The sequence below is a fragment of the Cynocephalus volans genome, chromosome 10 (assembly GCF_027409185.1).
Source record: "Cynocephalus volans isolate mCynVol1 chromosome 10, mCynVol1.pri, whole genome shotgun sequence".
NCBI lineage: Eukaryota > Metazoa > Chordata > Mammalia > Dermoptera > Cynocephalidae > Cynocephalus > Cynocephalus volans.
In genome coordinates, this window is record NC_084469.1 from 75,683,979 (window position 1) to 75,698,320 (window position 14,342).

At 44.6% G+C, this 14,342-nt stretch overlaps 1 protein-coding gene across 1 annotated transcript in view; it reads right to left on the bottom strand.

Annotated features, from left to right (window-relative positions):
• Nucleotides 1-3,855: 3,855 nt before the first annotated feature.
• CES1 (carboxylesterase 1) overlaps nucleotides 3,856-14,342 on the bottom strand; it is a 30,336-nt gene continuing 19,849 nt past the window's right edge. Inside the window, exons 9-14 of the mRNA XM_063109095.1 lie at nucleotides 11,610-11,750; nucleotides 9,900-9,980; nucleotides 9,489-9,636; nucleotides 5,704-5,835; nucleotides 4,520-4,592; nucleotides 3,856-4,223 (exon numbers count right to left, since the gene is read on the bottom strand). Of these exons, the coding sequence (XP_062965165.1) occupies nucleotides 4,040-4,223; nucleotides 4,520-4,592; nucleotides 5,704-5,835; nucleotides 9,489-9,636; nucleotides 9,900-9,980; nucleotides 11,610-11,750 (759 nt within the window). The 3' untranslated portion in view covers nucleotides 3,856-4,039. The remainder of the gene's footprint in view (nucleotides 4,224-4,519; nucleotides 4,593-5,703; nucleotides 5,836-9,488; nucleotides 9,637-9,899; nucleotides 9,981-11,609; nucleotides 11,751-14,342) is intronic.

Here is a 14,342-nt window from a genome sequence, read left to right on the forward strand (position 1 = left end):
TTGGATATCGAGACTGATAATGTCATATGCACACACCAAGAAAGTATGACAAGTTTTATTACATACATAATTGAGTTCTCTCGGAGAGCGGGGCAGGCCTCTCAAGCAGGTCCAAGTGGCTCAGGGTATTTATGGTGGTTAGGGCATGGGACCATGGTAAGCTTTCTCCTGGTTCGAATCTGCCACAGGTACCAAAGCTTTTCCAGATGGATGAAAGGGAATGAGGGAGGCAAAGCCTCCTCATTATACAGCATCTAGTTGGGTTTTGTCTATTCAACTTGACAACTTCTTTTAATGGGTGTGTTTAAATCATTTTTATTTAATGTTATTATTGATATGGCTGGATCATTTTAGCAGTACTTTTCTGTTTGTTCATGTGCTCTTCGTTCCTTTTTCCTGTCTGCTTGCTTTGGGATTGAGTCTTTTTTATGATTCCATTTTATCTCTACTATTGGATTATTATTCATAGTTTTCTTAAAAAATCTTTAAGGGTTGTCCTGGGAATACAATATGCATCTCGGGGCTGACCGGTTAGCTCAGTCAGAGTGTGGTGCTGATAACACCAAGGCCCAGGGTTCAATCCCTATACTGCCCAGCCACCCAAAACAAACAAGAACAAAACCAAAACACATCAAATCAAATCAAATCTATATATCTTTGATTAATCACATTGTAATTTCAAACAATATACAGATGCTCCTCCACTTACAATGGGGTTACATCCTGATAAACTCATCATAAGTTGAAAATAAGAAGTTAAAGATGCATTTAACATACTTAACCTACTGTGAGCATCATAGCTTAGCCTAGCCTACCTTAAACATGCTCAGAAAATTGCATTACTCTACAGTTGAGCAAAATAATCCAGCACCACGGCCATTTTATAATAAAATGTTGAATATTTCATGTAATTTGTTGACTGTTTTACTGAAAGTGAAAAACAGAATGGTCGTATGGGTAACTCAAAGTATGGTTTGTACTGAATGTGTATTGCTTTCACACCATTGTAAAGTTGAAAAATTGTAAATTGACCCATCATAAGTTGAAGTTTTCTGTAATATCAATTACAGGAAGTAGAACCTTACAACAGTGCACTCTAAATTCCTATCTCTCATCTTTTGTGCTATTTTAGTCATATATTTTCCTCTTACAAATGCTATAAACTCACAGTTCATTGGTACTAGTTTTGCTTTAGATGGTGATTTAAAATAAGAAAAAAATATCTAACATTTATGTTTACTTTAAATTCTTTCAGTTGGTTTCTTGAAAAGTCGTTTTATCTCTATTTTTGAAAAATGTTTTTGCTGGATATAGAATTCTGGGTTGAAAGTTTTTTCTGTCAGCCCTTCAAAGATGTCACTCCCTCATTTTCTGGCTTCCATAATTTCCAGTGAGAAGTCTGCCGTGATTCTTTGTTTCTCGGCTTGTTCCCCCTACACCCAACCACCCTCCATCCCCAGCTGCCTTCACTATTTTCATGTCTAGACATGGATGTTGCTGTTATTGTTTAATTCTGTTTGGGGTTCTCTGAGTTTCTTTAATCTATGCTTTGATGTGTTTCATTATTTTTGGAAAATTATCTGCCATTATGTTTTCAAATACTTTTTTCTGCCTGTTCCTTTTCTCTTCTCCTTCTAGGATTCCAGATATACATATGTTGGACCATTAGATATTATCCCCCAGCTCTTGGATCCTCTAGTTGTTTTTATGTTTTTGTTTTTGTTTTTCCCCACTCCTTTCTCCCTTTTTTTCCCTCTCCACTCAAGTTGGGTAATCTTTATTGACCTATCTTCAAGGTCACACATTTGTTTTTTTCTCAGCTGTGTCAAATTTACTGATGAACCAATTAGAGGAATTCTTCATCTCTGTTTCCATTTTTTAAATTGTTCTAACATTACCATTTCCTTCTTAACATAAGTTTTCCATATAGTTATTTCAAATTCCTAGTCTGTTAGTTCTAACATTCAAGTTGTCTCTGAATCTGGTTCTTTGATTGCTTAGTCTCTTTTTAATGGGTTGTGTTTTTTTCTTGATTTTTTTCTGTGTTCGCAATTTTGGATTCCATGTTTGACATCATACGTAGGAAAGTAGAAACTGAAATAAATAGTATTTATGACTGGAAATGCGCATGCCTTTTCTTCTACTGGGCTGATCGTGTGTGTGCATGTGTGTGTGTGTGTGTTTTGGGTGAGTGAGTCAATCTGGTCAGGAGGTGAGCAGGCCTGGGTTTTGTAGTTGCTATTGTTATCTTAAGTGCTCCACCTACCTCAAATTCTTCTAGTGTTACCTTGTGCTTGTGTGAGGGCTGGTTTTCTTAAAGTCTTGTTCCACCCTCAGCTGTAGTCCTGCCCCATGCACTTGCCCTTCAAAGAGGGTCTCTCTCCACACTTTCATCCTCCCCCAGCAGTAGATTTCTGGTACTCGATACTCCATACTTGATAACTTTGTGGTGGTAGCCAAGAGTTGTTTCTCTGGTCCTGGTCTGGCCTCAACCTTAGGCAGGCTGTGTGTTCCTCATTTGTGAAGATGGGGCTTTCTCAGTGATCTTATCCTCTCCAGTAGTAAAAGACCTTTAATGATCTGGACCCAGGATGGTTTCCTGTCCCTCTCCCACCAGTAAAGAGTTTTACAATTTTCTTTTTTCTCAGCCTCAATAAGTCCTCACCAGTGTCCTGAGACAGACAAAGTTTGTTTCTCTTTCCCCAGTGGTTGAAGAATCTTTTTTCTTAGGGGAGAAGGGTCTGAGCAGGGTTTCATGCCTACACCCCTGTAGGCAGGTTTCTCCAGTCTTACTCCTTGCCCTCAGTCTTTCTCATGAGCACCTGAAAGAAGTCCAAGAAGAAGAGACTGTGTTGTGTGTAAACTCCCCCTGGGTCTGTGGTTCCCTGGGATTTTATAGTCTCACACTAGCCCATGCTTGGCCTTCGGCACTTGATTAAACTTCTTAGAGTAATTCTACTAACCAGTATGATGACCCCATGGTGGGTGGTAAGCCAATGTTCTCATTCCACCTCTCTCCAAAGTACCTGTGTTCCCTTAGATTTCAGGGTAATCATTTGCCTTGCAACTTCAGCCCTGTGGTACAGAGAAAGTTATGATTTTGAGGATAATCCAGCTCTTTCTTGCAGTAGGAAGGCACCTCTGCTGGGAATGCCTTGGCCTAGAGCTAGACAAGCAGAGTCCAGCAGGCTGGACCCGGAAGGTGCTAAGGAGGACCCTGGACCTTCTGCATAAGGGTGGGAGTGGCACTCTCAGAGATTTCTACATCCTAGCAGAATCCAGAAATCACCCCTGAGATTGTGAGAGAGACAGTTTTAGGATGACAATTTGTGGACTTACTCCAAAGTGGTCACTGCCTGGATCTGAAGTGGTCCAGGCTACAGAAGGTGTTCAGAACAGTCACTGGAAGAGATGGCCTCATGGAGGGGCCTGGAAGGCTACTGTATGTGTTGAGGAAGGTGTTGCACCCCTGTGGAAGGGTCAGTAATGGCCATGCAACAGTGCCACAGAGTCAACATGGCACCCCTCTCTCTTCCCCTGCTCCAAGTACATTTTTAACCTGTGTTGCCTCCTTCTCCACAGGCATCTCCAAATCAAGGAAAGAAATCCTGCACTCTGGCCATCCCAAATTCTATTGTCAGAAGTTGTTGGGGGTCCAGGGACATGCAGAAGGTCCAGAGTCCCCATTAGCACCTCCCAGGTCTAGCCTGCTGGATTCTGCTTGTCTAGCTCTAGGCCAAGGTATCCAGAGGAGAGGTGCTTTCCTGCTGGTGGCACGTCTCTCTTCACCCTTTCTCTAAGGAGGATGAATTAATCTCCAACCCAAGACACGTACACAGATTTGGTCTCCAGAAAAACATTTATTCCCAAAATTAAAACCACGAGTGCAAAAATCCCTCCTCCTTGGCCTCTGCCCACCCTCACCAGACAATTCTCCAGCCTCCATGATAAGATGCCTCTTCGGCCTATGAACACCTTCTGTAGAATCTCCCTCCCTCTCTTAGCTCCTACAGCCTCACAGGCTGGCTGGGCCTCCCATTCACAGCTCAATATGTTCTGTCTGGCGTGGCTTCTCCACTGCCTCCCTGGACAGGAGCTCGGTCCAGAAAGCCACTTCCTTATCCTTCAGCTTCTGGGCTGACTGGGTGGTGGCGCCAATCTGTAGGTACCCTTCCTTCTGGTCGTACTCTGGCCAATGGGGCAGCCCCTCCCCATTGGGGTTCCTGAGAACAGAATCAAATAGAAATTCCTCCAAGCTGCTGTGTGGTCCCAACAACCCTCTAGGATTTGCAGGGATCCCTTGGCTTATCTCTGCCTAGAGACTTGTACACTGCCCGAGAAGGGGAGCTCACCATCTCCTGGGGCAGCCTGTCCATTTTTAGAGAGCTCTCATGGTGAAGTGCTACGGTCACAGAATTGGGAGTCTGATCTCAGACTTTAGGAGCTACCCCCTCCCAATAGGTATTCCCTGCTCCCCCCACCCCCGCCAGCCCTGCTCCACCTTTGCCAGCAGCCTTACCCATTCCGAGCAAAGTTGGCCCAGAATTTCATCACCATCTTGCTGAGTTTGATCTCCTCTTCTGAGGCACCCTCTGTGGGGAAGAAGAAGAAAGCCTTTGCTACTCAGAGTGTGGTTCATGGACCAGCAGCATCAGCACCACTTGGAAGCTTGTCAGAAATGCAGTGTCTTGGCCCTTACTCCATATCTATTGCATCAACATTCGCATTTTAAGAAGATCTTGCTTAATTTGCATGCACTTGAAGTTCAAGAATGACTGACCTGGGACTCAGCAATGGGCCCGCAGTCAATCCACAAGCTGGCTGCTTTTGTCTCTGTGCCCACCCACCCCACCCTGCCTCCTTTAGGGTCACCATGCCACACCCCAGGGTTCCCTCTACAGCAATTCCTCCTCCCAGGGTTGCTGTCTCTCAGGTCTCTTCTCAATCTCTTACACCCACCCACATCTTCACAGGGTCTGAAAATAACACAGCTGCACAGTCCTAAGGGAGTCACCAGCTCGGAGATGCCCAGAGGCACTGGTGTGTTGGGCAGTGTGAGGTGGGTCCCAAGTTATCTCTGCTGAGAATTAAGGTAATGATGACATTTGTGAAAAATTTTCTTAAAAATAGTGTATTTTTCTATTAAATTTTCTAGTAAATTTTCTTTAAAATAGTGTATTATTAAATATATTAAATTTAAAGATATATGTTTTCGATAGATAGACAGAAGGACAGAGATACACATTAGACCAGATTCAAGGTTAACACCAATTCTGACCTTACCCTCACTCTTATTCTGATATGCTCTGGTGAGTGAGAAACAGAATGGAAGCATTCTCACCTTGCAGGAGGACCGTGCAGGTAACCCCCCCCCCCACCTGTCTTATAATGTCACAGGCTGGGATCCTGAGAGTGACTATGGCTGAGGGCACATGAATACACAGCCTCCTTCATGCATGTGATGGCTGAGGGCACATGAATACACAGCCTCCTTCATGCATGTTATGGCTGAGGGCACATGAATACACAGCCTCCTTCATGCTCACGGGAAGAGTTGGAAGCTGCCCAATGTAGTTGCACGCTGTTATAGTAAACTGGGAAACTGAGACCAGGAGAGAAGGGGAAACTTGCTGAAGACCACCAAACCAAGACTGGAACCCAGATCCCCTAACCCCAAGCTCCTAGGCATCAAAGAGCATTTACCTTTTAAAAACGGGGCCCCAAAGACAGAGAAGAGCTCGTCCCCATGGTCTGCTATCACCGTCTTGGGTTTCATGGCTGAAGAGAAGCTTGGGCGATACTGAAACTCATACATGTAGGTGGGGGCCCCGGCATCTGAGAAGACATGATTCATGCACAGCTCATGTTACCAGGCACACACTTGGATGGTATCAAGGTCTCGGGCCCTGCAGGAAACCCCTGGTTATCGGTACAGTGCGGCCGTGCAGCAATCCCCTTGTTAAGAGCACATAGAGAAATAGAGTTTCAGGAAAGCTCAGTGACTTGCTTAGGGCTACATAGCTGGTTGAGTTGGAACTGGGATTTGAGCCAGATATTCATTATATAAATAAATGAATACTGAATGAATGACTATCGAAACCCTGGGTCAATCCATTTAAAATAACTATCATTACAGGGACACCGGGTCAGTGCACATCAACCCCTTTGCCTCCTGATGCATCCACACACAAGAAAACCTACATACACCCTGGATGTATTTCACTGATAACAGACTAGTGTTCGCTCACTTGGAGAATATCAACATTCTGATAGGCGTCTTCCATTCAGCCTAGTTTTGAGCATTTCCAGTGTTTCCCATCCATTCTGAGAAGAGTAAGGCAAATCCGAATTGCGCGTCTGAAAGCGAGAATGTTGAAATACAAACGTATGCAGAGAGGGAACAATCCGTCTTCTGTGTCTCAGGAAGCCACAGAACTCAGCGCTTCATATTTCACTGTCACGTCACATTTTTGCTTCTTGCTTGGCCCGGGGAGTGTTAAGGCATCAAGGCAGGGGTGGAAAAGAAAAGAGGCCGTGGAAGAGGAACTTGCCTCTCTCCTAACCTCTCTCTTCCTCTCTTCTGCCCACCTCACTTATCCCTGAGCCCCTCCTGTCCAGTCCCCAACAGGATGCCAATTTTTCTGTTGATTGGGTCATCCAAGCTGCCAATTCCTGCTCCTTCAGGGCTAACTCATGGGCCACCCAGCCTGGGGAGCTCAGCTCTTTGCATTGGTCATAACCCCACAGAGGAGAGATTCTGAGAAGGGAAGGGCCAGACCCCAAGTCAGGCTGGTGGGGAAACTTTACAACTTTTCCCCCTTAGGCATAGTAAAAAATTTGAAAAATGCAGAAAAAAAGAAAATGAACAAAACATTACTCATAATTCCAGCAGTCAGAGAAAGTCTCTTTTAATATTTTAGCACATATCCCTTTTATGTATATAAAATTGGGATAATATTATATATGTTCATTTAGAACATAGTGTAATAATTTCTTCAGATTATTAAATATTCATCCCCAAAGGATATAAATATATGTTATTGCAACATGAGCACGTAGAATAATCGCCTCCCTCTGCTTCTATCACTGCACCCTTGTGTAGCAGGAAGTGTTGTTTGGAACAAGCAATCCTTCTGCGGCTTTGTAATCCACTTGTTAGACAGCTGTGTCAAGGTCAAGCAGAACTTGCTGAAAGGAGGGTTTAACCTTGCCTCTGCCACTCAGACGTTTTAGAAAGGAACTCAGAACCCAACCATAGGAAAGACCTTTCGTGAATGAGATAACTTCTTTTAGGCAGCATGATGCCCAAAGGAGTTTTTTTTTTTTTTAACGTTTTGCCTAAAACCACTGAGATTTAAAAAATTTCTATAATTACCATGAAAGTCCTCCAAGGAAAGTAGAGCACATGTTCGAGTAATGACAATTACGAACAAGAGGCAGAGACAAGAAGAGAGTTAGTAATCGGATATATGCAAATTAAAACATAGTGTGATTTTTATCTTTGGTGGAGGGAGGGCTCATGAAATTAGCAGTATTATTTTTATTTTTTAATCTTAATATTCCAAGTGAGAGAGAGTTAAGAAATCCACAGACTCTTATGCACTGTTGCAATATGTATCAAGAGCTTTAAAATGTTCCTATGGTCTAGCCTAACTTCACTTTTAAAAAACAATCTTAAGAAAATGATTAGAGATATGGTTAAAGATTTATGCACATAAAGCGGAGCATAATGTTATTTCTGCCTATTGGATATTTAGGCTGGCTGCTCATATTTTGGTGCTATAGTCTTTTATTAACAGTCTTTTACTGACATTAAGAAAATTCCCACATATAGTGTTCTATGAACAAAATCATAATATAAAATTGATTTTTAAATTGCATGTAAGATATAGAAAAATTATAAGAAGAAAATACAGAAAAAAATTATAGTAGATACCTCTGGGTGGAGGAAATATAAGTGATATCTTGTTTCTCCTTTATGTGTTCCCATATTTTCAAAACTTCCTACAATTGTAACATATACATTTTATAATCATAAAAGTTCTTTTTATCAAAAAGATTGAGATAAATACAAACAATGAAACTTGATAAAACCTGTATATTCCTGGAAAATAGTCCCTGAACTCAAAGTCATGAAATATCAGATAAAAAAGCAAGTACAGTATGGCCGGGACCAGCAGAAGATGCAGAAGGGGACACTATAGAGGAGACGTGTTAGCGGTAGGGAAAACCAAGTACACGAAAGAACAGATTCAAGCCCAGGCAATGCCTGCCTAAAGGGTTTCATCAGGACCCTCAGGCAGAGGAAGCAGTCTTGAGCACCGGTACGTTACAGTACTGAGGGGTGCTTGGTCACACAGTAGGCCAGCTATAGCTAGTTTTTATCGTGCTTATAAAGTCCTGAATTTTAAAACTCTTCTAGCACAGTTAGAGAGAGATCTGGACCAAAAAACCATTTCCTGGCTTGCAGAACAGGCAAATGAGGGCTGATAGAGAAAAAAAGGTCCTGTGAGGCCCCCCAAATGGCACCCAGAACAGGACCCCTCTAGGTGAGCTCATCATCCCTAACCTCACATCCGACCCACACAACCTTGGGTCAATGCTGGAAGATCCCATGGTGGATCCCACCCTGGCTGTCAGCTTGTGCCTCCCAGTACACAGTGAAATGGACAAAGCTGGACACTGACATTCTCCAGACCACGTCCCCCACACCTCCTACTGCTTCCTCCTTTTGGTCTTCTTGGTCCTGGACAAACCTCTAGATCCTGTGCTTGACTTCCACTCTTCCTCCAGCTCCGTTAGTTAACAAACTAACCTGCAGCTAATTCTGACCTTGGAAACCTTCCAAGACCCATCTTTCAATATTTGCCTTTTAGCCCCACGTACCACCATGACCTCAGGTAAGGAGCCCCTGTTAGGAGATGCTGTTGGTGCCTCACTCACATCCCCTATTTCTGAACATACCAGCCTGACTTCCACCTCCAGCATCTGTATCTCTTTGCCTGAGGTCTTTGGCCACCAGAGACTACTCTGCCCATGCATGCAGCAGGTAAAAGTGCCAGGGATTAACAACCCTTGGGAGCAACCTTCAACCAACGACTTGTGGGAGTTGGTGGATCGATACCCCAGCTCCCTTGCTCAAATGGGATAACCCTGAGCTGTGTCTTCTGCTTGTTCTCAGCTCCAGTTGCCCACAATGGACATGCATCATGAACTGGCTTCCATCTCTTTCCTGTGTCACTTCCGTACCTCACTATTGGTGCTTTCTGGGATCACCTCCCAAGTAAATAACTTGCATTTGGATCTTTTTCTCAGAGTCTGCTACAGGCAGAAACCAAAATGTAACCTCACTCCATGACATATGGGATCAACCTCTGAGGCGTGACCCTTGGGAGTTTCCACATCTGTCTATGCTGGGAGGTAGGCAGGTCAGACACTGAAGCAGGTGGGGGTCAGTGTTCCTCTGCTGTCCAACCTCTGGGAATTACCTCTGTGGGAACGGGCCACATTCACAGATGGGACACCAAATACCACATCTCCAAGCAAGTCCAGGAACAGGTCTTTCTTTTTGACGGGGTCATCTGTCCCTCCTAAATACTTCTCAGTGGCCACCGGAGTCAGTTCCTCAGAGATGTTCTGAAATGGATCAAGATAGGGACGACCACCCCCCTGTGAGTGAAACAGCTTCTCCAGCCAGTAAGGACAGCTTGCGTTAATGGTGACCCTCTTGAGCCCTGTGCAACTGTCCCTGAGAGTGGTGAAACGGAAAAGATAGAAGAATGGGGGCAGGACCCTCAAGTCCAAGTCTCCATTCTGCCATTTAATTAGTCTGTAATTTGGGACAAGCCCCTACCCCTCTCTGGGTCTCAGCCAAGTCCCATGATTCCCTAAACTCTTACAACAATGGGGTAGAACTTCCACAAGAGTGATGTGGCCGTCTGCTGGTCCAGTTTGCCTTCAGGGAATGGAAAGTTCATTATCTGTTAAAAAAAAAATGGTTAAGCATTTGTGAATCTTCAGGAATTCGCAGGAAGAACCAAACTGACCAACCAACCAAACCAATGCAGTCTGAAGGGCCTCTAATTTTGTCAGGCCTTGAAGGGCATGGTTCTTTGATAAACTCAGCAAAATCAATGGATCAAATGGACATATATCGAGAAACTCAAAGATTGCAAAGGGGATAAAAAAAAGTTGAGTAGAAGCAGTGCCACGTTTTTGTGTGTGAGTGTGTGTGTGTGCATGTGTCGTGCTAGAATCAGATTAAGGCAGGCTGGTGTCTGGGGCACAACTCTGGGGCAAACAAGACAGACCTCACAAATATCCCCACCTTTTATAGATGATTTAGGAAGCTCCAAATCCTGCCATCATGGTTTTGGTCCTTTGCCATAACCTCTGATATCCTTCTGAAGTGAGAACTGCAGAACTCTTGACACATGATTTGTTGAAACCTCTGTACTCAGAGACTTGGCCAAACTCTAGCATGGCTTCTAGCCGATCAAGGCCATGTCCCTAAAGTGACCCCAGCCACCCTTAAAATGCCTGTCTGAGAAAGCTCGATCCTGCCAGGAGAACATACTGTCTGCTCCAGTCAAAACCTTGTGATAGGCAGACCAGGCCCTGAACTCCCTCTTAGAGCAGTTACTTTAGAAAGCTTGCAGCTTTACATCCTTTCTCTTCCCTTTGAGATGGAAGTCTACCACCCACAGCTGTTCCTCAAGGACCTGAGAGCCCTTTCCTTGAAACACAAACATTCAAGGAGATGACTCTCGATCTCCCTCCCAGTCCCACGGAGGGTCAAGGCCCAACCACAGTGGGGCCCACTTCAGCTTACAACGCCACTTCCAATCCTAAAGCTGACAACGGTTTGCTTCTCCTCCACATGAGCAAGGATTGACAAATCCAGGTGGTCTAGCCACATGGACTAAGTGCCTTCCCATACACAGCCAGCCTCTAAAACACCTCCAGCGTTCTGTTTCAGGGATTTGAGTCCAGTTCAAGTTGGATTCTTTCCCTGCTGCAGTAATATTACTGAATAAAACCTGTCCTACTGCTTTAACTAGTGTTGGCTTTGTGTACCTTTGACGGGAAGGAAAGCCCTTCTTTACCTTCAGAAGTTCATTTTAACTCAGAAAGAAGCAACTTTCTCTGGATCTTTCTGGTGAGGTGACCAAGGGCATGTGTGGAGATTTAGGGGGAAACCATGAGTCCAAGTCCAAGGTGAGAAGCTGCTGCGGCCCTAGGCTTAATAACTCTCCTTAACTCCCAACCTCCTCCCCCTGTCTAGGCCTCCTCTGTTTTCCCATCTGCACAATTATTATCTCTAAACACAATGATTATCTTTAAAGGCCCTCCCAGCATGGGCATTTCAGGATTCTCTAATGGGAAGACAATTAAAGGGTATTTGGGGAGAGGTGTTCCCCAGGCCATGCCCCCTAGGTAACAGCTGGGCTATCCCAGAGAAGGTTTCCATGGAAATGTCAGCTCCTGCTGAAGGGGACAGCTGCCCTGGACTCAGAGGGGGGCGTGGAGAAGGAAGAGCTCCTGCTACCAGAGAGGGAGGGGCGGCAAGTGGGGGGAGGGGCGAGTCTAAGAGGCCTGCACGTTCTCACCATTGGAAGAAGCCAACCGAACTCTTGCTTGTTGATGCCGATGATGTAGGGGACAGTGTTGAATTTCTTTTCAGCTTGAATCTCTTCAGGTGTCTTGGGCAGCAGCACACCATCAATCACAGTGGGCATGAAGGAATAGACCTGCAGAAGAGGGCAGAGACTTGTCTGTGCTTCCCCTCCCCAGGGAGCACCACGTCCCCCTCTCTGCCTGTCTGAGGCCACGGCCAGCACCATAGACCTGTGTGGCCATGGGCGGTGCTGCAGAAGCTCAAGGTCCTAACAAAGGGGACTAAGGCTGTGTGACCCAAGAGGGCAGAACTTCAACCAGGGATGGCAGTGGTAAGGTGGCGGGGAGAGGGGGACTAATCTTCACTCAAATTAACATATATGTGTATGTTTACTTGTCAATATAAATATCTATCACTTATATGGAATATATAATTCCACTTCAAGCACGTGTACATCTCTCTATAGTCAATTCGTGTTATTCACAGTTTTACAGAGTTGCTGCGAACACTGAATTAGCCAACACTGAGCCAGGGCTCCAAAGGGCAATGCAGGTTAGGATCCTGCGAGCTTCTGGTCACAACACCTCATCAGCCTTGTCTTAGGTGTGGGTTTCCCCTTAAAGACATTTTATGTCATATGTATTTCTTACAAAGAACTAGTTATATGTAGTAGTTATTTATAATAAAACACCAGCTGGGAAGGGCTTAACATCTCCTGACCCCGGGTAATGTGACTGTAAATTCTTTTGGCATTCAGCCTCAAAGCAGTGCTCTGCAATATGCTCCCCCCCCATCTTTCATTAGCTCATGAATCCAAAAATTTAACTGCTTCTCCATCTTCCACAGCTTCATCACACACTGTAGATGATACTTTCGCAGTTTCCAGAATGGCTTCGTGTCTGGATTGGGAAGTTTCTAGATCCTTTTTCTGGATGTACTGTCTTGTTGACTCATGAACACTGAACTCATGGCCAACAGCCCTGTAACTCATGCCTGGACGAAGCATTCCTAACGCACGTATTTTCTCTGTAAGGCACATGGCAGCCTTCTCACACTTAGGAACAATAAATGGCACTTCAGCACTACTCTTGAGAGCCATTTTAAACAGTGAAATTGCTAACAAAAAGTACAAAAATGCAAAAACCATGGCATTAACTAGACTGTGAGAAGGACATTTGTTAGTATGAGACATGAATCAAGACAGAGCATTGCCTCATCTGATCTCAGATGGGAACACGCACATCATATGACTCAAACTTTTCCCACCTCTGCGCATGTCTGCAAATGACCATAAAAGTGCACGAGTATTGATTTGGGGGTCACAAATAAATTTAGTAAGTAGGTGAATTCAGAAATACAGAATCAATGATTAATGAGGATCAGCTCTATTTATTAATTTAAACATGAGCTCTTATTGATAAATGGTTTATTTTGAGGAGGTATTGAGCCCCGAATCACTCATGATGACTAAACTGAGACTTGATTCCCTTTCAGGAATACCATGAATAAAAGAATCAGGGATGGCCTAATATTATATTGATAAATGTCTTAATTTTACCTTTGATGAAAAATATTTATGTGGTCCCAGATTAAGTGGAGCCTGACACAAGTGTCACCCTCTGGGAAGCTGGTTCTGGGTATCGTTACATTTCATATTTAGTCACAATGGTGTAGTTATGAAGAGCATGCATTTTGGAGCCAGGCTGTCTGGATGTGAATCCTGGCTCTGCTACTTCCTAGCCGGTAACTTGGGAAAGTTACTTCCCCTGTTTGTGCCTTTGTTTTCTTAGTTTGTTTTAGGGATTTAATGACTGAACCCATGCAAATGCTCAGCACAGTGCCTGGTACCTGGAAAGGACTCAGTAAATGTTAGATATTATTCATTAGCAGAGTTATTACAGATACCCACGTAGACATCAGCCTAATGCACCATATTTCCAGCTCCATGCTCCATGGGCTATATTTCCCTCCCTGGATAGCAAAAGGAACTGGACAATTCCTACACTTTGAGACCCTGTAGCTTCTGGGTCTGTTTTTGCTCCACAAAGACAAATAAATGACAGGCCACTTCTGGCTGCCTGCAGAAGTTCTGTAAAGTGAACCAGACCCAGCAGGACAGGGCCCAGCTCCTAATCCAACATGGCGACAATAGAGAACAGGATCTGGGTGCAACTGCTGCTGCCTTAGAAAGGCTGCGCCATTCAGGAAGCAGCAAGAGGAACAATTTATCTGGAAGGAAGATCCAGGGCAGGCCACGTGCAGGAGTTGCTGACAAGGGTGGTCGATTCTGGAGAATGTACTGACAGGTGAAGAAAGGGGTGAGAATTTCCAAACAGTGGGGATGCCATGTGCAAAGGGACAGAGGTGTCATGGTGCAGGGCTAATCCCAGGAACTTCAGGGTTCTGGGCTTGGAGGAATGCAGGGTCTAGAGAGAGAATCAGATGGTAGAGAACATATCTGCATCATATCTGGCACACAGCAGCCACTCAGATGTCACATAAGAAAGGTCAGGCCTTTAAGAAGGGTGGGGGAGATGACATGCTCTGACTGTGTTTAGGAGGGTAAGTCTAGCAGGACATGAGGCATGGGAGATGGGAGGGAAGGTGGAGGGAGAAGATAGTAAATGTCCAGAGGGAGACAATGAGGGCCCGAGTGGGGGCAGCATCCATGTGGGGAAGACCGACATCAGCAGCACTGAGGAGGACATTATTGCCGCTGTCACTC